The 26236-nt window shown below is 32.5% G+C and overlaps 1 protein-coding gene across 2 annotated transcripts; it reads right to left on the reverse strand.

The window, feature by feature from the left end:
* Window positions 1–1049: 1049 nt before the first annotated feature.
* LOC101889324 (NF-kappa-B inhibitor cactus) lies at window positions 1050–23750 on the reverse strand. Of its 2 annotated transcripts, none has more exons than XM_020038888.2 (7): window positions 23732–23750; window positions 20874–21651; window positions 20071–20248; window positions 19441–19645; window positions 5956–6044; window positions 5592–5852; window positions 1050–1673 (listed from the first exon to the last, which is right to left on the reverse strand). In XM_020038888.2, the coding sequence occupies exons 2-7, from the start codon at window positions 21539–21541 to the stop codon at window positions 1599–1601; spliced, it is 1476 nt and encodes a 491-aa protein (XP_019894447.2). In that variant the 5' UTR covers window positions 21542–21651; window positions 23732–23750; the 3' UTR covers window positions 1050–1598. The 2 variants fall into 2 exon arrangements, with proteins under 2 accessions (XP_019894447.2, XP_058976746.1); XM_059120763.1 differs by lacking the exon at window positions 23732–23750 and adding an exon at window positions 22212–22452.
* Window positions 23751–26236: the final 2486 nt, after the last annotated feature.

The raw sequence follows: 26236 nt of genomic DNA on the forward strand, positions 1-26236 counted from the left end.
GAGGTCTTGCATTTTATTATACCCTCCACCAACATAGTATTGAGGGTATATTAAGTTTGTCATTCCGTTTACAACTCATCGAAATAATCATTTTAGACATAACAAAGTACATATATTCTTGATCGGCGTAGAATTCTAATACGATTTAGCCCTGTCCCTCTGTCCGTCCGTCCGACTGTTGTAATCACGCACAAATCACACAATTTGCACAAATCAGTCTTTTGTCTGCAGGCAGATCAAGTTTGAAGATGGGCTATATCGGTCCACGATATCGTATAGTCCCCATACAACGGTACAACCCGATATTCGGTATTTTAATGATTTTAGCCACATTTTCCAATGGAATTGTCTGAAAATCCACACAAGGAGTTTTTTCTGACTACTTTACCCTTTGAAGTAGAATTGTTTATATAGGTCCACGATATCGTATAGCAGCCATACAAGGGTACCTCCCGATATTCGGCAATTTGATGATTTTAGCGACATCATTCACTGGAGTTGTTTCCTATTTAGAGTTCATAATGGGAACTACAGTCTATGACAGAAAATTGTCTATGCAGGTCCAGGCCTTCGTATAAGTCCACTCTCAGTACCTCCATATATTCGGTATTTTGATGATTGTAGCAACATTACTCGCTGGATTTTTTTTCCAATTTTCGTATTTGAATATTGTAATCGCTTATGACAAAACTTGCCTATGCATGTCCTCGTCTTCGTATAGAAAAAACAACAACAAAACTTATGAGTTGTCGATGTTCAGAAAATGTGTTTATATTTTTTTCAATTTCAATTTTCAACTTAATAATGGCATGAAAACACCAATTAAAAATATAATAAAACCCCATCGATTTCATTTAATATTTTATGATTTTTGTTTATATTTATTTTTTTTAAAAAATATAATTTTTAAATTATTTTCATTTTTGTTTCTCAAAATTTTATACTTATAGATTTATCAACATACATACACACAATTAAAAAAAGAAGCATTTTCATTTTTAATTCGAACAGAATTATAAGAAAATATTTCGAAACGAAAGTTTACGAAATGAATTGAACGAAGAAAAACTATAAAACATAGATTTGAAAAAAAAATGAAATGATTTTACACATTTATACATTCAAAGAAAGAAGGTAATATTGCTCGCGCTCAGCTCTTTACGAGGTTGGCACATACAGGCCAATGCAAGCGAAAGCATTGGTGGCAACAAATGATGGGAGCAACAAATTTTTGTTTGTTTTAACAAATTCTCGTTTGTTATTTACACATACACACAAGCAAACAAATATTCCAAAAATAAGGTCAAATAAAAAAAGTATCAATATTATTATATAATATACATGTAAACACAGTGTCGGAAAAGATATAATATACGCATTCGTAGTAATTCGTTGGATTTCTTATTCTAAAAAATAAACATGGTTATGTTTTTGACACAAAACAAATTTTCAATTGAACTCAACTACCGTATTGAGTTGCTGCTTTGCCTTGTTGTTCATCATTGATGGGAGAGAGGAGGGAAGGAGGGAGGGCTGTGACAGATAGTGAGGACATGGAAGCGGCGTTCTGTTGGTTGCTAAACAAAATTTTGGCCAAATTAGACCACCGTCATGGCATTGCCGCCTTTGTAACCACCAACAAAGTAACCTGGATCACCAAAGCGATCGTATAACTGCAATTAAAAGAAAAGATGATAAAATTGTTGAATCGTTTGTTGTTCAGTTGGTCGTATGCAAATACTAATTTATAAGGAAATTAAATGCAAAAACAAAAAATAAAACGGATTACATAAAACAAAGGAATTGAAAGCGGCGGGAGTGGGGTAGATGACATCATACTGAATGGCATACAAAATTAATTTAATTAGTTTTGTTTATATTTTTGGTATTACAAATTGTTTAACATTCAATTAACATTACATAACATTTCAAAAAGATAAAAAAGTACTTGCAAAACCAACAAAAACTAATACACATTTTCTCTGTTTTAAGGTTAGAATTACATACCTTTAGGTGTTCTTTTATGTTCAAACAAAATAATTACAAATGTCTTGGAAGTATTGTTTTAATAAGAACTATTTATTTATTTTTTAAGAATTTTGTTGTTTTTTGGTTGTTGTAGTTATAATTTGCTGTTTTTTTGTATATAATAATTATTCAGTCTAAATGTTAATATTTTTTTAACTCCTAACCTATGAATGAACAGTAATGATTTTTAATTCTTCTTCTTTAGCTACTCTTCATCATTTCTTCTTGTTGTTTTGTTAGTAGTACATAAATGAGCCCTTGTTGGGCGAAAGACAATTTCAAAATTAATAAACCAAAATTATGGGTTTGTAAACAGTGGACAACATTTTGCAACTTACAGACTATATAAAAAACATTCATATAATTCTAACAACAAGAAAGGACTGGGATTATGGATTGCAACTCACCTGCAATTGTAGTGCCGGGAGATAAAACCGGGTATTAGTAAATATATATATAAAATATTGTTGGTTTCCTTCATTATTCATTGAAAAAAAAATAAAATTTTCAATAGGAAACCTAAACATTTTTTTCTGTTGACCAGGAGACCAATGTTTAGTTGCAATCCATAATCGATTTATGCGTTTGAAAATAAAGTTGATAATAAACTAAGATCTAGGTTATTGGAGAAAAATATGTTGTTGGCATAAAGTTTTTGAATGAAATTATAAAAAATCTGAGAATGAATTGTTTTATAAAAAAATATGTTTCTCAACAGCAAGAATGTAACAATTTAACAATGATAACTGATTTTCGGAGCCGATATCGGAAGAAATGCAAAACTAATAGGTTCTTGCAGGTTCTGGAACTGAACATAAATGTATCTATATAAAATTTCAAACTTTAGCAAAATACATGACGTTTCATTGTTTTTGAAAATAACTAGCAATGGGTCCCGTATCATTTAAACCAATAGTTCGAGTTTCATGTGTCATAACAGACCAGGCAAAGACAGTGACGTCAATTCTTCGTTGCAAAAGCATCATTATCTTTGCTCAAATCAAATCTAATGAGGATGAGGTACGAAAAAGTTCGACCATAAATTGTGAGTAAATGGCTTGAAAAATTGTTTATCTCTCCTAATATTTATTGTGCATTGGACTACGTAAAAGTGTTTTGATGATAAGAGAAATTTTAATATTCGTCTTTTAAGGTAATAAATTTATCTTTCTTCTTGCAGCAAAATTTTGAATCACTTCAAAACACTACATGTGGCTATTTTTGGAAAAAGCTGGCCCACAATTGATTTTTGAACAAATTTACTACGACCTAAATTTGTTCGACGCAAAATTTGTTTACAAAATTAATTATGTTAATATATGATTTCTAAAATGTTCTTGTTTAAACGCGAATCACCTGAAATTTAACAATAAAGTGATGTTTAAGAGATACGTTTTACTTTGAAATTCTACAACCTGTTTAGTCTATTTTCTTTTATAAAAATAACTGTTAAAAATTAATATAATCCCTTTCAAAACCTATGGATGCATAGATTTGCAATAAAAATATAAACTTATATTTTGGGGGGTTACTCGAAAAGAAATAATATGAAGCACGAGCAAAATATGGCAAAAAAAGGATAATTTCCACGGATTCTTTGCTTTCGAAACAAAATGTACAGTACAATCACATATAAAAATTCCGTGCGGAATTATGCCTTTACCCCTATCAATTAATGGACCGTTGGTTAAAAGGTGTTGAAAAGGTCAACTTTGAAATATCCACAACATTTAAATTTAAGTGGGCAATTTTTTTGTGTTCTTTTTAAAAGGTTTAAATACCTGTTGCTTTGACAGGCTATATTTTTTTACAAAAGTCAAATCTTTTCTTTTTTTATTTTTTTCACGGATATTTTAGTAAACCGTGGAGATATATATAGATATTTGAGAAGGAGTGAAATGTTGATGTTTTGAAAAACGTCGTCACTTATGCAGTGTGGTCCGGCATATAACGTTTTCATTTGAAACTAGTGCTTATTTCGAGAATGGTAACGCTTATCCTTCATCTAAACAAATATGGTTGTGTATTCTTCGAAAATGAGCAAGATGTGGCTGTTATGTTATCGGGCCAAATTTTTGTCCACAAAATCCGAAGCTAATGTTTTGCGCCCTGTTTTTGAAGATCGCATTATCAGCCACAGAGCTGATGTCAGTTGGTCACCTCGGTGATGCGATTTGACTATTTTTTGTATAGTGCCGTCAAAGATAAGCGTTACGCCGACAATCCAGGGAAAATTTACTCTTTGAAGGAATATATTCGTAAAGCCAATGGTGAAATTCAACTACACATAATCGATAATGTGCTTAAAAATTGCATTGCTTGGCCAGTTGAGGCAGCCATTTGAATATTTTTTTCCCATTATTTTTCCAGAATTTGGAAAAAAAATGTTCAGAAGTATTTTTTATAGCATTTTCTAAAAAAAATGTTTTATTGGCCAAATCTGTATATGGACTGACTACTAAAGAACGGTGCCGTCAAAGATAAGTGTTATGCCGAGAAGAGGTCATACAACTGCACACAATCGATAATGTGCTTAAAAAGTGCATTGCATGGCCAGTCGAGGCAGCCATTTGAATAATTTTTTCCATTATTAACCCGAAGAATTGAGCTTAGGGTACAAGAAAAAAGGACTTCGAAAAAATATTCAGAAGTATTTTTTATAGCATTTTCCAAAAAAAATTATTTGGCAAACCCTGCATATGGGCTCACTACCAAAGTGCGTTTCGAATCCGACATCATTATTTCCAATAACATATGCTCAAAATCCCAAATGTCTTCATTTTAATTTCTGGCGAAAAGTTGAAAATGTAAGCTCCATTCTCTTCATCAGGATGGTACATAAACATAACATATATGTTTTTTTTTGTTATTTTCTATTTATTGAGATTCCAAAAGAAAAGTATGTGTTTATAAATTGTTTTCAGCAAATTTATAAATTTCACTCAAAAACTGGACAACACAAACAATTATTAAGACTTAAAACATAATAATCTAAACATAGATGGGTAGAATATGGGGTTGGGGGGACAATTACAGCTAAATGTTTGTTCTAAAATACACTAAAATAAGGACATGTTTTGTATTTTTGTTATTTTTTTTTTAGTTTTGGATATTGGCTACTTTTTTTTAATTTGTTTTCATTTTTTTAATTAGTTTTGTTTCATTTTCATTTGTCGTAAAAATTAGCTCTACTAAAACATAGAACTACAGGAGGACATACATCATCATATATAAATGTTATTACTTATAAACAAAATGAAACATCTTTGAGCATTATTATAATTATTATTTTTGTTTTTTTTTTTTTTGTATTACAAGTTTTTTTGATATTTTTTGGGAATTTCCTTTTTTTGGTTGACAATACACTTGATTAATATATCTATTTGTTTTTCAGTTTGTTTTTTTTTTTTCTTTTAATTTAAAACTAATATTTGTGTTGTTTCCAATCTGAATGCCAGTTCAGTAGTAGTAGTACTAAGGAGTGGGAGTAGTAGTTTATGTTTTTTTCAGAAAATTTCTTTGTTTTGTTTTTCTGTTTTTCTTTAACTTTTCTACAAGCTCACCTTTGAATCGTCAAGATCTGTTTCTATGTCGCTACTATCATAATCACTGTCGGGTGGAGTTAGAGGTTCAGCGCCACGTTTTTCCAAAATATCTTGCATTTCTGATTTATTTAAAACGCATGCTACTTGGTAGGCTGTTAGGCCGGCATATGTGGCGGTTTCTAAATTCAATTTCTGGCATTCATCCAAAAGGAAATTGGCCAAATCTTCATTACAACACTCGATGGCAATGTGTAGGGGGGTACGTCCAGATTTGCCTTCCTGCAAATGGAAAAACAAGCAATGAAATTATAAGTTTTTGTTTCGTTTGTGGAGAATAAAATAAGTTGGATATTGAAATTTGCTGTGTGGTAGCAAAACTTACCCTGGCATTAATATCGGCACCGTATAAAACCAAAATGCGTAAAATATCAATGTAACCAGCCTGGGCAGCTAGATGAACACATCTTTCACCTAAAAATAAGAAAGAAGAAAAAATAAAATTAATAAATAATTTAAATAATATTAAATCTTAACGGTTTTCCTTTCTATATTAAAATTTGAAGCTTTTTAATTTCGATTTCGAAAATCTTGTACAAATGAATGAAATGTGAAATACAACTGCTCTGTGTATTAATGTTTCTGTGCGTGTGAGTGTGTGTAGAAAATCTTTAAGCTATCATCAAGCTGGGCTTATCAGTGTTGGCGTTTCAGAAAAAGCTTTGCATATTTAATTTTTGTTGTTGTTTTTCACACTAGACATTGTGTGAATATGCCAGCAGAAATGAAGGCAATATAAATAGCAAAGCGCGTTTTAAATTTTTACCATTTTGCTGTTGTTGTTGCTTTTTGTTGTTATAACATGTACGTGTATGTATGCATAGTATTTTAGAGAAGAAGAAAAAAATGATTTGAATTAAATTAGATGTTTAAATAAGAAAATTGGGGTATCTGAAGAGAGTAGGCGCTGGCTGACAAGAGGTTAACCAAGTAATCGGTCTTAACTCTTCATCATCCCAAGACAGGAAAGAAGGGGCATATGAATACCTTGTGAGTGATACGGCTTAAAGAAGTGAGAGGGGGAGGAGAGCTGATTTGAGCTGAATTGTTTTGTGTATTGGCAGGTATTGGGAGTCGGCCGGGCTGATCGACAAGCGTTTCATTTTGATTCGTTCGTCCGATTGTTGGTTGCTTGATTCGTTCGCTGCTCATTCGTTTGTTTGTACGTTGGTGTTTGCATGGCTTGTTTATAACAGAAAAACCCGTGAAATTCCCATCATATAAAAACGAGTTGAGTATGGCAAACATACAAACAAACACGTATCACTACAATGCTTAAAAACGAAACTACAACAACAACAAGAACAAAAGACGATTGAAATTAAAACAATACTCCTGAATACAAAACAACAATTGCTGCAGCAGAAACAACAACAAAATAGCCAAGATATCACAAAACCAACAAACAAATATAACAACAATCGGAGCGCAAAATGCCAATAGCCAACAAACGTTGTTTTATTTAAATGAATGGCATTCCTGCTCGCCTCTTTTTTTCTTTCTTTCTTTTTTGAGTACACATAGTGTTCTTTTTTCGGTATGTCAGTCACTTTGTCTGTGCTGTGCGCTGCAGCCGCCTCAGCAATATGCTGTAGCAATTACTGTTGCCTGTCAGCGTTATTTCTTATTTCTGTCAAATGATTAATGAAAGAATGTGCTGAGCTTTTATTCAGGAAAGAGGAATGATTCGAATATTTTAATGACAGTGTAATCGATATTTATATCGATAATGCATTCCTCCCCCGATCAGCATTCAAAAATTGCCAGTAATCCAATCATCTTTTACATCACTGACCTGGTATTTCCCACCATTTCTTTGGATGACATAAATGGAGAGCGAGCGAGCGAGAGTTATTTGACAGCTCCACTCACTCCCCAGAGCTCATTGTAATTCCATGCACTACAAAAGGCGGCATGCATTTACATGTTATTCCTGTTTTGTGGAACAAAAGCAACAACAATTCCAATGGCCCGCAAAGTCAATGTTGTCATTATGGCTTTTTTTTCTCTTTTTCTCGATTTTGTATAAACGTTTGGTAACTATAAGCAATTTATGGCTCGTGTTGTATGCATAACTATATGCAAATGATATCAAATATTGTTATAGTTGTTGTTGCTTTTATAGATGTTTGACCAAGAATTACAATAAAAATAGATATGATGCTGTGTGGTGAGCTGGCTGGTTGGCTGGCTGGCTGGTTAGCCGGCTAAGAAATCTGAGAAAGGTGTTGACAACAAAACGGTAAAACTGGTTGGCCAACTTAAAAGACAAGCGCGTGCAACAGCAGTTCGCTGGGTCACTACCAATGTTAGTAATCCAAAAAATCCCATCCAAACGAATCCAATCAAATTCCCTCCTCCTCCTCCTCCACCATAAATTCGCCGCTCTTTCCAAAAATAGCATTTAAATATTTTTAGAAATCTTCATAATTAATGAATGTTAGTTAGTCATAAAAAAATAGCATTTTTAATTTTTTTTTTTGCCATATTAATCTAATCCATTCAAGGCTTAGGCGTAGCATTCTAGTACACATAAATTATTTATAAGTTTTGAAAAGAGTTAAGGCACCAATGATGATTCTAGTTTAACATATTCAAACACTAAACATTTTCAAAACAACACAAGAAGAAAACTTTCAAGTTTTTTTTTTTTTTGCGAGATAGATGCTAACTCTGGTGAGGAAAGAAAAAGGAATGGTGTTAAAAACTTGAATGAATGGCAAACTAGCAAATAAGTTCAAACAACAACAACACACAAAAAAGCTATAGATCTGTCTACGCCATTGTCAATAGAAATTGGAAAGATGGAAACATTGTTTGGGGATTTCCCAAGAGCAAAGCAACAAACAAGACCCCGAATCCACCAACCAACCAACCAACCAAAACTTAAACGAAGGTGTGAGTAATCAATCTGGCCAAAAACAAGAATCTGTTATTTCAACTCTTAAAGAAATGTGTTGAAAAAAGAACAAGACGACTTCGCCTCCAAACTATTTAAGAACGTAGTAGGGTTTTCTCCCCGAAGGTTGTACGGCAAGTTTTGTGTTCATGGCATAAATTATATGGCATTTAGAGAGAATGGTAAACGAACTAATATAACAAAATTTACATTTTCAAGTTAGTGAAAAAATAAAAACATAACAAAATTACTTGACAGTTGTTGGCATCCGCAAACTCAAATCAATCAGTTCTTCAAATGCTTCATGGTATTTCCTCATTTTTTCACAAGTGGTTTTCGAAACACTAGTTTTAAGTTCTTTAATGCCATTTTAAAGAACTTTCGATTTTTTGTTAACACATTACTAAACACAATGCATTTCCATCCAATTGCATATGATCTCAAGTAAATAATTCTAATGGTATTTCCCAAATGGTTTTTCCAAACTGATAACAGCCAATAATAAGTAGTAATACTGATGAACATGAAATGTACCAGTCAGTCACCACCACTGACTGCAATTGTACTGAAGTCATGTATAAATCAATCAAATGTCATCATAATTATAAAATTTGTAAAAAAAAAAAGCTGAGGAAAATTTTCCAATAGTAACCAAATTTGAAACTATTCCGGTGAAAAATGTCGCTAAAATCATCAAAATACCGAATATCGGTAGGCACCGTTATATGGGGGCTATACGAAGACGTGGACCTGCACAGACTATTTTCGTCTTAGGCTGTAGAATACATTACGAACAGTCCTGCAGACATAATATACATTTGAGTAAAATTTTATCAATCTACTACATTTCGTTCGGAAGCTAGAGTGACTTCCACAGACGGATAGACGGACGGGCATGGCTAAATCGACGTAGAATTTTATGTCTTTGGAATTTCTGAACGCCACCAAAAAAAACCAAATACTTTATACAACCACCTCCATAATTTTCAAACTGTCAATCTTAAATTGTTTCTTTCAATTCTTTGCACAAAGGCAAATAAATAATGTTTGAAACTCTTGAACTTTTCAAACAGATATTTCAAGTGGCTGATTGGAATACCTTGCGATTTATTTGTAAATACTGGTACTCAGGCTGCCGCCGCCATTACTTTAGATCGTCATCAATTGTGGATTTCCGTACATATGGTAGGTAGGAACACTCACTCACATAACAAAACAAAAACAAACAATAATTTAAGGGAAATCCAAATTGATCTTCAGAATTTTTAACTCTCACTCCATGTGTGTGTGTTGTTGATATTTATTAATAATATTTAAACAGTTGTTAAATGATAAAATTATATTTGCTGTTGTTGTTTTATGGGTAATTCAGTACAGTACTGTGATGGCGTTTTAAATTCCATCAACCAACCAACCAACAAAAATAAATAAATATTGCTGTTTTATTTATATATTCTCATATTCAAATTGTCCTTCATATCAAAGAGTTAGAGTTCATTGATTTATAATTACTTATCATTAGTTTGGTGTGCTGCTAAAAGTAATTAAACAACACAATTTTGGAAATTAACAAAAAAACATACAAACATTTAATTTGACCAATTAGTAATTTTAACACACGAAACAAAATCGAAATAAAAATTCCCATAGCACTGTTTCAAATACTTGGAATTGTTAGCTTAAAAAGTAAATTATTTAGAATCTTTTGTGAATTGCAAAGGAAAAAAACCCAGCCATTTGCTGACAATTTCCACGTAAAACCAAGCAAGGGAAACCGCAACGACGAAACAAGTCTGCGGCTAGGAATCTTGAGAATGGCGTTCTATTTTTTCTCCAAAAAATTTTTAAAAAAATCGCAAAAAATATTCTTTTTGTGTAACATCCATCACACTCCCATTAACACATATTGATGGACGAGATGATGATGATTAAAACCAAGAAATTCCAGAGTGTTAAATGGTTAATGGTGGTTTGGCCATTGCCATTGTTATCGATGATGATGGGGGGTTTTTTTGCGTGAAGCTTTGGGAATCCAAACGCACTTCGCTACAGACACAAAACATTTTACTCAATTTTTGTTGCCTTGTTGTTTTTATGTGCATTTTGGGAAAACCATCAACTTTCCCGCAGTTCAAGTTTAAACTGACACAACATATTGTGTACGAAAGTGGGATTTTCCTTTTTGTTTACTTTGGCCCCAACAATAACAACAACTACATCAGCCAAAGAAATGCATAATCACGTTTTAAGGAAGCAACAATTCATTCAGTTCAGTGCTATTGTTTTTGGCTGACTGCTTGTTTTTTTTATTTTTATTTTTTTGACGTTCTACAATAACAGTGAAAAGTTGAAGTCAACAAGTTGTCGAACAGTGACTTGAAATGGGGGAAATGTTGAAAATTAAGGGAAAAATGTATCAACAACAAGCAAATAGAAGTTTGACCGGGCCGAACTTTGTAAACTGTCTTTACATACCTTCCACCATACATAGTATGGAGGGTATATTAAGTTCGTCATTCCGTTTGTAATTCATTGAGATAATAATTTTAGACCCAACAAAATATATATTTTCTTGATCCGCGTAAAATTCTAAGACGATTTGTCTGCAAGCAGGTCAAGTTCGAAGATGCACTATATCGGCCCACGATATCGTATAGCCCCATATAACGGTACCCCCGATATTTGATATTTTGATGATTTTACCCACATTTTTCAATGGAATTATTTGAAATTCAAATAAGTACTTTGTGAGTACTTTACCCCCTGAAAGAGAATTGTCTATATAGGTCTACGATAACGTATAGCCCCAATATAACGGTACCCTGATATTCGGTATTTTTATGATTTCCGATAAAATGTTTGAATGGAATTGTCTTAAAATCCACAAAAGGGGTTCCTTCTGAGTTCTTTACCCCTTAGAAGAGAATTGTCTAAATAGATGCACGTTTTAGTATAGCACCCATTAATGGTACCCCCCGACATTATTCACCGGGAGTGAATAAAATTTCGTATATAAAGTTCGGAACCATTACTATTGCCTATGATACAAATTACTTATGCAGGACCACGTCTTCGTATAGACCTCACATAACGGTTTACATTTGAGCGGTATTTTTCGACGATTTTTTTTTGAAAATTTTCAAGTTTCTTCCAAATGGAGGAGGGTATAAAAAGTTCGGCCCTGTCGAACTTAGCTGCTTTTTTACTTGTTCATATTATCTTTGAGCTTACTATAAGGTGACCAATTCTAAATACCCTTTCAAATTCAATTAAAACAAATATCAATCTAAATGAATATCATATTCAAAATATTTAGATTATGTTTAACAAAAATAATTATTTCATAACTGATTGTGAGTTTCAAACACCGCAATGAACACTCGAGAAAAAGTAATCAAGTCTATATTTATATATCTACAAATAAAAGTTGTATTCAAATAAAACTTTTGCATTTTTACTTGTTACAGTTTTAATTTTCAGAAATACTGTGCCTTACTTAAAGCGTGACTTCACAACGTGAATTCCCCCCATTATTATATAGTCCAACGGACTGACAAACACAAACAATAAGTCAACCAACCAGCCAGGCAGCCAAGTAAAGCCAATGAAAAGTTGGCAATGAAAAAACCCGCGCTAAAAAAAGTTTACACACATGCACAATGCTGTTAACACTGCCAGTTTTTTTTTGTGTTTTGTTAGGAAAGGAGGTCGTCGAACACTTTATGTGGAGGGTAAAACCCTTGGTTTTTCAAACCATTTGTATAGGCTCTGGCTACTTTTGCTGATGTCTGTATATTTACTTGGTGACTTTTGGCCAATCTAATTGCAGTTTTTTTTTTTTCGATTTATTTATTGCAAGCAGCAATAGATATTTTTAAACAAATATTAAAATATTGCTATGGTTTTAAAAAGCGATGATAATAATAAAAACTGAACAAAAAACCCATCATCAAATCAAATGTAGATGATAATCAGCAAGATGATGGCTGGTGATGATGATGATGATGACGATGCCTTAATTAATATTGGATGGGTATTTCCAAACATTTGCGTTTGTCTTTATGTGTGAGCCAGCAAGTTTGACTTTTGTTTTTAAGCCGCAAAACCTGTATCATCTCTCTGATACACACACACACACGTTTGATTATATGGATATGTCTTTGGCGAAAAAAACAACAACAAAATGCAATGAAAATTTTGTGGCCAACCATGGAGAGACTTTTGGTCTTTTTTATCATGGGGTTTTGGACATGTGTTACTACTAACTTAACCGGCGCCAAATAATTTCTTATGACAAAAACAAAAAAATGAAATAAATCCAAGTAAAAGTCAAGTGTGTGTGCCTGACGCCTAATTATCACCCTCACATCATGTGTGTATATGTTTGTGCGTACATAAATTTGCGCTTTGCCATCACCAAAAAAACATTGGCTTTGGGGGCCTGGGTCCGAATAAAACATTCATAACATGCATTATTGTTATCATACACAGCGGGACAGTATGGTATCGTTTACGACGATTATAAAACATTTTAAACTTTGCCATGACGTATGGATTTCCCCATTAAACAACACAAAACAATTTAAAGCCATAAAACACAAGCTAAAATATGCCAGAAATGTCAATAATGATTTTTTGTTGTGCAGTTAGTTTGGCAAATTGAAGGCAGAGTACAACAATTTGTGGATGGGAAGTTTTAATATTTATAAATGGCTTTACAACCACCCTGACTGAATCCATATAAGCCTCAGGCCCGCAAACTTATCATTTAGACTTTTTCCCAGTACCTTTCCCCTATTATAACATTTCTATTATCTGTGAAAAAAAAAAGAAGTAACGTAAATATTTCATTGAATGAATTGATGATTTATTGTAAAAATCCAATATACATCATCGATATTTGTAGAGTTGAATGGATGGATGGATATTCGTCATCATTATTATTACTAGCTGTGACTGGACACACAGTGCCAGTGCAACAATGTAGAATGACTCTTAAAAAATATACATTTTTTTTGTTAATTTTTATAATCTTTAGGTTATTTGAAGGCATTGTCGTTGATTTTTTTTTTTTTCAATTTCATTATTCTTTCCTTTTTTGATGAGGCAATTGCATTAGGTAACAAAGCAGAATTGAAAAAATTCTCGAAATACCGATAATTTGGGAAACCCCTAAATAAACCAGAATATTTACGTAGCTGCAAGGTCCAGAATATTTATAAGCAAAAAAGAAATTAACTTCAAAAAATATCAACGGACTAGATTACGTTTAAAATTCAAAAATTGCAAACTTTTGTTACCAGAACAAAAATTGTAAAAAAAGAACAGCATTTGAAATAAAAAGACGCAGATTGATATTCCACAAAAAATAAAACATTTGTATTCTAAAGCAAAGAATATTAAAAAAGATAAGAAAAAACAATAAAATAACGTTGCTATTCTTTGCTCAAGCGAAATTTTCAATAGCATTTAAATATATGCATATCGTATTTCAATATCCATTTCAAGTCATTCATAATTCCCACTACTGAATCATTTGTTGTTGATTAGAACCATACATTTTCTTAACAACAATAGAAAAAAACAAACAAGCAAACAAACTACACAATTTACCAAAAGTTGTTATTTTTAATTTGTTTACAGTTTGTTTTACGTTCCTCAGGTTTTAATCTGCTGCTGCTGTTGTTGTAGGGAAATCCGTTAATTGACTAATAACATCGTAAGAGTTTTACGTCATCAGCAGTCATGCACTGACACAGATGTTTACATCGCAAAAAACGGTTAGAAAATACTTCTCGTGTTGTACATTAGAAATCAACGTCAAAAACAACGTCAAAAACAAAAATACACTATCTCGCAATGATAGGCCAGAAATATTCCAACAGATTATTATTTGTATTTCCAGTAAACTCTACAAATCAAAAAATATTTAACATTCCTTCTTTGAAAGCGATTAAATCTCAAAAAACAATTAAATAGATTACCGAGAAATTAGGAAAGCTTAATACACAGGGTGAGATGAAAAAACTGAAATCAACTTCAGACTTCTGTTAAAATTATTCCAATGACAGCTCATTATATTGTTTACAAACGTACAAAGGCCTTTTGGTGAGAATTTTCCAGAAAAAAAGTTATTCGTGATGGAATTCAAGCGCGATAGCGTGATTTCTTTATATTTGGCTGGAAAACATCGTTAGAGCACTCCAGCACTTAAATGTGAATAAATCTTTTGTGTATCGTAGCATCGTTCGTTACCGTGATACTGGTAGCGTAGCCCGACGTTATATAGGGGCTATACACAGACGTGGACCTGCGCAGACAATCTCCTGTCATAGGTTGTAGCATCCATTACGAACATCAAATACCAAATTTGAAAGAATTCCGGTGAATAATGTCGCCAAAATCAACAAAGTACCGAATATAGGGAGGTACCGTTATATGGGGGCTCTACGAAGACGTGGACCTGCACAGACAATGTTCTGTCTTAGGCTGTAGTAAGGGATACACGAACTTCAAATACCAAATTTAAAACAATTCCAGTAAATAATGAATGTCGCTAAAATCATCAAAATACCGAATTTTGGAGGTACCGTTCGTTATATGGGGTCTATACCAAAACGTGAACCTACATGGCCCATTTTCAATATTAAAGGTCCTGCAGACATAACATACATTTGGAGGGTATAAAAATGTAAAAAAATTTATGACGTTTGATTTTATTGCAATTGTTTTATCTCACCCTATAGTTTATCTTCAACGTAAAAGACACATTCGTACACAAATTTGACCATCTATTTTTATTGGCAGACTTAACTAAGAATGTTACTAAAATTTAATATTACGCAGATCACGAGAAAGTCATTCACGACAATGGATTCCCAACAATATTTCTAAAGTTATAATTTCGAATAATAATAAATGAGGCCACTTAGTGTACGATCCATTTTATATTGAGAGATATTTTATATGAGAGATAATATGAGAATCGTTGATGATATAACATAAAAACCAGATTTAATAAAACTTATTAAAGCAATTAAATGACACCCCATTATCTCTGCAGGTTCTGGAGGTGACATTATATACTTATTTTTATTTAAAAAAAAAAAAAGAATTGTTCAAATGGATTTTACGGAGCTGAGAATATAACATTAATTGCTTTCATAATATGTGTAAAAGAAAATAATTTTCAATTTTTTGTGGAAACAATTTGTACAAAGAAATAAACTCACCGCCACAACTATATGTGTACACATTTACCATGTCTTTTTCCTTGAGATAATTTTAGATATTTTCAAATATTGCCAAAAGAAAAATATATGTATACAATATTTAAGAGAACGCGTCTAAAGATATATAAATATTTATGGTGGAAATGGCAAATGTGTTGTTAGATTATTACATCATGCTGTACCAGAAGAAATGTAGTACAATATTTGCCAGACCAAAAGGCCATAAAATTATTTCAACCGACAGTTGGTTACCATATTTTCTTAAATTATTGCCTATTCATTGTTGGCCAATCAATATATACTATCTTTTTTCAAACATGATCTAATTTGCTTTCTTATCATCCGTTAGTTATAACTGTTCAAAACTCTCAATAACAATGTCCCATTGTGCTCGGAGAGGTTTCTGGGGAAACCCATGCTTAATAACACAATTATACACAAAAGAAGATAAGAAAATTTAATTAAAAAAAGGAAAACATTGATTGAACCCTTGGCAATATAGACTATAGTGAGGCCATAGACCATATGCCATACGCCACACATCCATATCATGTATGTTATTACCAGTTTGTTATCAAAACAAAAAGCAACAACATTACTAAACACACACGGTTTGAAATAAGCAACTGTTATTAGTACAATAAATATTAGGAAAACCCCTCGAGTCGTTCATAAACAATATATATTAGAGTTCCTATGGAACACCAGAACACACTGATAAGATATAAAGAGTTTAACTAGTTGGATGGCTGGTTGGTTGGATGATTGGTTCCATCATTATCAATATTAAAGGTGTCAGCAGTGCTTTTAAAAATTTGCCAGAAATACACATGTTTTGTCAAGATTAGAGGTTGTGACGTAGGTGGTGGCATTAGGAACAAGTGATTAGATGTAAGATTATAATTTTCTACACCTGGCAACAAATTGAGTTTAGGTTTGAAATATCGATAATATATTACTGTTAAGAAACACGGCAAGAGGCATATGGAAGTCCAGCAGAATCCAGAATTTTCAAATTGTGTTGTCACAAACAAACAGTATTCAGGTAATTTTAACTTGAAACTTATTATAATAAATTAAAATAAAAGTAACACAAAATGAATGTTCGAAAGACAAATAGGCAAAAAGTTTTTTAGACATTATCATTATCATCAAATCATTTTGGTTATAAATCGCATTTTAAAATTCACTTTTTGTTTTCACACAGATTATATTATTATGACGATTTTGAAAAAGTTTGAAGTTTTTTTGTATAAAGGTATTTTGTATGACGCTGCCGTTACTGCTGGAATATTTCTGCATATAAGATATAAACAAAGGCTCAAACATATATACATAAAAACGACGACGACGACAACGACATAAACGTCAGCCAGACATACAAACATATTCAACACAATGAATCGTTGAATTGACTTGTCCACTGTCGTTGGTTCATTCGTTCCGTCACCTCTTCTTCACTTTTGTAGCAAAATAACACCAAACTGTGTACCACCAACCAACATCATCATCATTTCAATGATTATTTGTTTATATGTATGAGCAGTTTGTGTGTGTGTATGTGTATACATATATGTATGCTTGATTTTGGGAAAAACCCAAAATATTTTTATATTTAGCAGCAAATGGCAGAAAAACGTCTGAACATTTTACACACTGTGAGCGAGCAGACAACGAAAATAGCAACGCAAAGTAAAGGCAACGGCAACGCCAACAGTAATAACAACAACTTGGAAAAAGAAGAATATGAACGAAATGAAAATTGTGGGCAGATGAATGTGGGGACGAGAGGCCAGGTGGAGGAGGGAGTTAACTATCAATCCACCACCACAGTCATTGTCAACCATAATCATGCTATGTCTTGGGAAGGTGAAGATATATAATAAAAACCAGTAAAGAAAGTCTTAAAGTCGGGTGGGGCTGACTTTATGATAACCTATACCCTTTTACATATTTATTAGAGCTTCACATTACAAAAAAGTTGTTAATGGGTATTTGTGAGAACTAAATCAAACCAATTATGATTATAGTTATAATTTAAAGTCCAAAGGAACTTATATATGAAAAGAATATCCTCTCCTGTAAATCGATTTCTACTAAATTTGCCGAGGCATTTGTGCAGTCTCAAATTGGGCTTTCCATACTATTTGCACATTATGTGCACAATAAAAGGCAAATCGGACGAACATGCATAAATCGACTCAGAATGTGATTCTATGCAGATCATCAAAAGGAACTATGAGTCTATTTCGTTTCCTTTTGCCTGTTACCCTGACCACCTTGTGGTGTACAGTATGATACATTAAATCAAAATTTAACTTGGTATCACATTTTTACAATTAAGCTGCGCTGGTTACAAAGTTTACGAAAGAACAGTTTCAGATATATCTAAATATACCACATATAAATCACCTGATAACAAATATGTTAAACAATTTTCTTATCAATCTTAATAATCTAGCCCATTCAAATTGTGAGCTTTTTGGGTATTTAGATTTATTTGAAAATGAAACAAAAAAACTAAAAGAGGATTTTTTCTTTTAAATTCAAGATTAAAATACATATCTGAGAATTAACAATTAAAGTATTCCTTTGCTCTGCAAAACCGCAAGCATTTGCTTTCATTACGAAAACAAACAAAAAGTATTCAAGTACTCTGGTGATACAAAGAAAGCTAAATGTATTAAGTATATATGCCTGGTGCATTCAGGTAACAATAATAAGCCCAGATGTTGTGTGCAAGTTCCCACAACATATCCTAAAATATATTCAAACACGCAAACCAAGAACAAAGTTGCAAGTAGTATCTATAAATGTGAAAAAGTTACTTGTATACATACCTATATAGGTTTATGACTTACTGGAGAGTGTGGGAAAAGAGTGGTTCTTTTTTATAATTGTATGTGGCATATAACAATTTTAATTCCCCCTTAACTTTATTTGTATAAGATATTAACCTTTTACAAGAAAAATACCTTCATCCCAGTTATTCTATAATTAGTAAATTTTATAAACAACAACCAATCAATAAATTTGCCTTGGAAATACTAAACAAACAGATGTGAGAAAAATCGAATATACAACAAATTGAACAAAAGTGAACATACAAATCTTAAGAAAACTGTTCCGTTCTCATTTTGTTGATGCAATTCAAAAGCCAAATCATGTGCCAAAATAAGATACAATTTACTGCTGAAGTCGAATGACGTCAAAGAAAATGTTTATTCTAAATAAAAAATCTTAATGCCAAAGTATTATGGCTTTACATTCGTACATACAAACACAATGAATTCTATTAACCAAATACCTACATATAAAAGCATTGGCAAAATACAAATACAAAGAAGAATTAAGAGAGAAAAAATGACCCGCAGACATTTTCCCAAGAATATACCGCAGACAAATAAGCGGAAAATTCTATGGCGAAACGGTGTGTCTATTTTTAAATTAGCTAAATAAATTCTGTATACATTGCTTTTGTTTTTTTTTTAAGGAATACAAAAAAATGTCTATGACTATGGCTAGCCAAGAAAGACATATGACAATAATAACAATAATATGGTCGGGACGTCTGCATATAGTATAAACATTATAATTGGGATGATGCCATTCTAGATGAAAACTTTGAAATGTTCTCAGGCATATTTGCAAATAACATATTTAATTGGTTTCCACTCACCATCATAATTACGTATTTCCAAGTCTGAAGGTAAATGGGCACATTTGAGATAGGATTTGTCATTGGCACGGTGACCGTATTGTCTATGGGCTTCATTTACTTCAGAGGCACCAATCGACATGGTCAAAGCTCGTACACATTGTTCTTCGCCAGACATACAGGCCAAATGTAAAGCCGTATTACCATGACGATCACGTATGGTTGGCTGTAAATAAAGTAAAGAATAATACAAATAGAGAATTTCAAACATGAATATCTAGGTATAAGTTCAATGGTAACATAAAATGTATTTAACGTACTATCTTAAGAGGAATGTAGGAATGTACTTCCATGGAAATATAATATGTATGTTGGTTACAATGATTAGGATTATTTTAAATAGGTGCTCTGTTTCAGAACCTGCAAGAATCTTCCAGTTTTGCAATTTTTTTATATTATAAAGAACAAATTCTTCCAGTTCTGGAACAGAAATTGGGTATTTTCAAGTTCTAATCGACTTTGAAATTTCCAAATGTGTCTTATCTCAATTGAAACTGTGATCTTCCTTATCATCACAATTTCCTTAATTTAATGAAAATAATGAATAGAACACATACATACATTGCCTTATTTATTGAATATTCTTCTTACCTCTGCTCCTGCTATTAACAGCATTCTTATAATTTTGGGATGTGCTATTAATGTGGCCAGGTGTAAAGGTGTTTGCGCCTGATCATTTTGTATATTGAATAGGCAGGGATGAGGTGCCATGCGTATTAATGCAGCCACCACATCTACTAATCCCGAAATACATGCCAAGTGTAAAGGTCTGAAAGAGAAAAAAAGAAAACAATAAATCTCATTTCCAGAATATGCACGTCACAAATTGCAGTCGCCGTCATTAAGCCAAAGCATCTGCCCATTTTGGGAAACACCTGTCGAGCAGCTATGACAATTGTGCACGTTTTTGCAACTTCCTGCCCTTTGTGTTTATTGTCGTGGTTAGTTTGCCCCTTTTTGTTTTAGTTTGGATGAATTATCTTAATACGTGCCTAAAGGTCTAACCTGTTTAATTGTTTACAATTTTTTGGAATTTCTACAAAGCAACAGGTTTCAAATTACATATGGAAGCAGGTAGTCAAATTCTCTTTCTACTTAGTACCGGACTAATATAACTTTAAAACAGGTACTAAGAATTGTAAAACCATTGTTAGTATTTGACAAGGATTTAAAGATGAAAAAACAATGACGATTAAAAGCACAGGCTCAGGTGTTTAAATATATAATAACAAAAACCTATCCTCGTTATGTTCGATTCCTGAATATTGTTTGGGGAATATATAACAACATAATCTTATATTCAATTATATATCTCGATTGATAATAAGTAGCATCTGTCTTTCAAAAATGTCAAACTTCAGTCTAGGAGGATAACAAAATGATTGAATACTTACGTATCTCCCTCATCATTCTGCTGATAATAGTACTCCCATGCATTGGCCGGTGTTATGTGGGCTGGTACATTGGTTGTGTTCTGTTGTGGGGCTGTTGTAGCAGAAGACGACGATCCAGCTGGAACATGTTGCTGATAGGATGTTGATGGTACTGAGGCGGAGGAAGGTGTGATATTAGATTTTTGTTGCTGTTGTGTAAATCCTTTTGGGGCATCCAAATTATTTAAATTTGAATTATTCTGCAAGCTAAGCTTGCACAGGCGCTCCGACATGCCGGTTTCCACATTATATTTAAGTAACATTTGTTCGCTGGATTCTTCCTCAATACAGCCCGAATCTGAATTAAACGTTTTGCTTTGTTGCACTTTTTGTTCTGCACCACCAAAGGCTCCTTCCACAACTTGGCTGCTGATGTGAATGGCGGCTGAAGACGATGCTGATGCGGTTGATTGTGGTCCCGATATGAAACCAGAATCTGTTGCTTCCTCTGTTGTAAATTCTAGTAACTTCTTGTTGTTGTCGACTCCTAAATCTGCCGGGGACAATGTTGGTTTGTGTTCTAATGATGTTGTTTGTTGACTATCACCACTACATTTGCAATCATCGGCATTATTTTTATTATCACTTGTTGACGATGATGATGGTGTTGACGGTGTTGGTTGCCACATTTTGTTGCAGTTTTTTAATAATTTGTTTATGTCTACTTTTAAGTGTTATTTGTCTATATTTCTGCTTTATATTTGTTCAATTTTTTAACCAAAAAGAACGTTTTTTATTCCTGTGTTAAAAAATATTGCAATTAATAACACAGCTCGTCATCAATTTGACAGGTAATGGAAGAATAAAGTACTGGCACAAACCGAGAGAGGTTTAAACTCAATTACGAAAGAAGTGGAGATTGATTTAAGTTAATGCAGTGTTGCATTTTTTGTAGTATAAAATCACAAATAACGTAAAAAAACAAAGACGATGTCTAAAAAAAACTTTCGCTGGTTTTTCCCCAGCTTAAGAAAATTATTTTAATTCTCCCATTATTTGCGCGGCGGCCAGACTTTATTTGTTCCACACAGCAACAACAACAAATTGCGTAAATACAATAAAATAACACTTGTTATTTTCCTTTTCACTCGTCATTTACGAACACGACGTACACAAACACACATAATATTTAGTAGTTGCTATAAAATACACACATATACCAAAAGGGCACACGAAATGTAGATAAAAGGCTTGAAGCAACAAGTATTAAAATATTATTTTCCTATACATAAATTTATCTCTCTTTTCATCTGTTTCTTTATCGCTACAATTAGAATTGCAAACATTTTAATTACGCACATATTTTTGTTTCTTTTTCCCCGTTTGGTTTTTATTTCCTCTTCTTGTTTTTTATTTTAGAAATTTCTTTTGTTTTTTTTTCTATTTTATTTTCCCACGAATGTTGTACCTTTTTTCTTTATTTCAAAACATTTGTTAATATTTCTAGATATTTTCTATTCCGCTTATCGCAAAACTTTTCCCGTCCGTCACTTGTATTGGATTATACGCTTTGATTTCGTTTAATGCTATAAAATGCTAAGTTCAGCCAATAAATGAATAAATGTAATAGGGATACCTCGGTCGACTTTAGACAAGATGGCGCTAGCGATTTATCGATATTGTTCGATAAATCGATTGTTCTCATATAATTTAAACTTTCGAGAATATTGAAAGGCATAATATTTTCTATGAATTTCTGAATTTATTTTTAATAAAATTGCTTGCGGCGAAGGAGAAATAATACAAATTTTCTTCGATTATAGTCAATTATTGCAATGGCAATAGTTCTGTCTGTTGTTTTGTTAGTTTTTTGTTCAATAAAATGATAACCAATTGCAAAACTTGTAGATTCTTGCAGGTACTGAAACTCAAACCGATATGTCATTGTTCATTCTTTCAAATGTGATTTTAATAAATGAGCGGTTAAGATAAAGGAAAGTTCCCTTTTCTATAAAAGTTATCGGGAAGATTCCCTAAATAAGCAAAAAGAATTCTATCGAAAAGGCAAATCAGCCAGTGACATTCAGTATTTTATTTTTTATATTGTCGCCTAATCGTCTAATGTCTTTTGTGCTCTGTTTCAGAACCTAGAAGAATGTACAAATGTTGCTACGATAACTGGTTTTTCCTATATGATATCGAAAAGTTACAAAACTTGTAGTTCATAAGCTAACTTTACATTGATAAACTATTTGATGTTACTTGTACCCACGGCACAAGAACAAACTTAAGCTAACTTGGGGTTTAATGAAAGGAATACAACTCTTTAAAAGTGTCTTCTTCGAAGTAACATACGTACAAAGCTTGCATACATACGTGGCTTTATTTATTTGATATTTTTTGCGAAATCATGGTTTTTTTTTGGCTTTACCCCTTTCTTAAACATTGGTCAGTTCCACAACTGCAAGAATATAAACCTTTTCACCACGAAAGCCGATTTTATTTTTATCTTATCGAAAAATATTTTAAAACTAGTATATTCTTGCAGGTTTTGGAAAATTTAATATATTTTTCCTTTATCTGCATCTATCTCAAATTCCACTGAAATCTTTTCAGTGAGGAGAGCTAAATCCTACAATAGGTGATAATAATGCTCCAATTATTCCGATAAATAATATCTAAGGTGGCGACCAACGTTTTATTGAACTCATAGATAAGCATAACAATTTTCGAATTTGAAATAACAAGTTATATAATTTTAATTATATCATTTAATATCCATTTACGTTAAATTCAATACTTTTTCCGAAACCTTTGCACATCTAACAGCCAACCGTCAACACCATCATAAGAATTAAAACAAAATTCAAAAAACTTACGTTAAAATTGTTAACTTTTCAAAATATTTGATAAACACTAATCTATGCACTCCGATAAAGATGTTTTTATTTCCAATGTTGAAATGTTACTGAAATCTATCAAAAAATCGTCCTATATTTACTTGCGGGGCGAAGAATTTGTGTGTTAATTTTGGAAATTCCAGGTCACAGCGGTTAAGTCAAAGATAAATACACAACACATCATCCTTGTTGAAAGAGATGGCAAGAAAGAGAGCGCAAAACAATTATCTTGGAAAAAAGGATCGTTGTTTTACTACCTGCAATTTATCTAAATGCTCTCTTCTTAAGATAATCAAATGTTGGTCGAGTGATTTATTGGCCCTGAATGGAGGACGACAAATGCTCTCATAATATGCATATTCATATGTGTTATTTCCGATTGTCTATCGCTCCAGCTGTTATTGTTATGCGTGTGTAGCGCCGCCGTGAACAGGAAATTTGACTGAATTCTGTTGATATTTTCATTTAGAATTCGGATTTTTGCCGAGGAAATTGTCGGGTAATTTCTGATGTTCAATGTACAAGAGTGAGTAAACCGCTGCTCCCACCAGTGAGTGTTTGGCGAAATGGACCGGCGACGACGTCGCGCGCTTATCAGCTTGCCGTAATGTGTTTGAAAACCATAATGATTCTTATGGGTATTTTTCTTAGTAATAGGGAATTTTGCCTTTAAAAAAAGTCACTCACATCATGGGAAAAGTAAATAAAGAATTGATTTTCCAATTGTCACCAAATGATGTGAATGTGCTGGGGCTTTTTTTGAGAATGGTTTTTAAAATGCTTCTAGTGGACGTATTGATAAACGTATTTTAATGTTTGCGTGTACGTACATACATATGTATGTTTTAAATTGATTAATTTTAAAATTAATTAATCATAATAACCTGATAAAAATAAATGAAAATTTAACTTAATAATTAATTTAACTTAAAAAATAATTTAATAATTTGACTTAAAAAATATATATTAATTGTAAATCGCTAAAAAACAGTTAGCACGTTTCCGTACCCAATACTAACAAAACTGGAAGACAATTATGAGAAAAACTGGTCTGTTCCAGACATAAAATAATGTAAAAGTTTTTACGATTTTCCCTTTATGATATCGAAAACAAGTAAAAAAGCAGCTTAGTTAGTTGAATAATGTTGCTGAAATCATCAAAATACCAATTACGAACTTTAAAAATGAAATTTAAAATAATTCCGATAAATAATGTCACTAAAATCATGAAAAAACTAATATCGGGAGGTACCGGAAATAAGTCAATTTGCTCCTTCATGTCTCCACAGTTCCATGTAAGACCAATGGTTTATAACTTTGAGTATTTTTATTTAATTATTTAAAGCACTTCATGACAAAAACTAATACAATTTTTAAGATTATTTAAAGGACTTCTTGCCCAAAAATGATCAAACTTTTAAAAATATTTAATATTTAAAGATATCCCAGCCAAAACTAGATTTTGTAAAAAAATATTTCGGATCTTCCTGTTCAGAAATCATGTAGTTAATAGAAATTTCGTCAACGACTGAATGGGAAAACATTTCGGTTCTGTACATACAAATTGGGTATTTTTAAGTATATTAACTTCCTTTCTATACCCTTCTCCATGTGGGAGTTGCGAGAAATTGACTTACACCGTTGCATGGGGCTATTCCCAAACACTATTCGAGGCTCGTCTTAAATGCCAACCATCTGAGAAGCATTTATGTCAAATTTGATTAATTTATCGTAAAACCAGTGAAGAAAGTCACCCCTTTTCATATTTAGTAGAGCTTCATATAACAAATCGGATGAACAATATATATGGCAGCTATAAATATATGTTAACCGATTTTAAATCTGAAATAAATGTTCCTAGGCTCAATTTAGTCGTAAATACCAAATTCCATCCCATTTGGGCTAAAATTACACGTTTGGTGCACTATAAAAAGCAAATCGGACGAAGATATATATGGGGGCTATATCTAAATGTTGACTTCATCATTATCTTGAAAGGGTTCGTCCTCGGGTGAAACAAATGACTTGTGCAAAATTTCATCTGGATCGGGCAATAAATGGACAGACGGACGGACATACATGAATTGACTCAGAATGTGATACTATGCAGATCATCAAAAGGAACTCGTTTCCTTTTGAATGTTATAAACAAATGCAGAAAGACATAATACCCTGGACACCTTGTGGTGTAGGGTATAAAAATTAGCCTCCACTTTGCAACAGTCATACGAACGAATTTTATGCTGATGGCGTGAAAGAGTCTCAGACGAATATTCTTCTAGTGGAGGATATAAAAAAATATTTGTCGCATATGTTTAGTATATCCGTAGTTTGATGTCCGACTGAAAAATTAGCTATTTCTGCTAAACATTTTGATATTTTGTGTGGGACTTTCAATCATGCCCTATTTAAAAAGTTGTTGCAACCATGGCAAAATAACAGAAGGTAGAACAAATCTATCCTCTAAATACACATTTTGTGTAA

This window comes from Musca domestica, unplaced genomic scaffold, assembly GCF_030504385.1.
Source record: "Musca domestica strain aabys unplaced genomic scaffold, Musca_domestica.polishedcontigs.V.1.1 174, whole genome shotgun sequence".
Lineage (NCBI taxonomy): Eukaryota > Metazoa > Arthropoda > Insecta > Diptera > Muscidae > Musca > Musca domestica.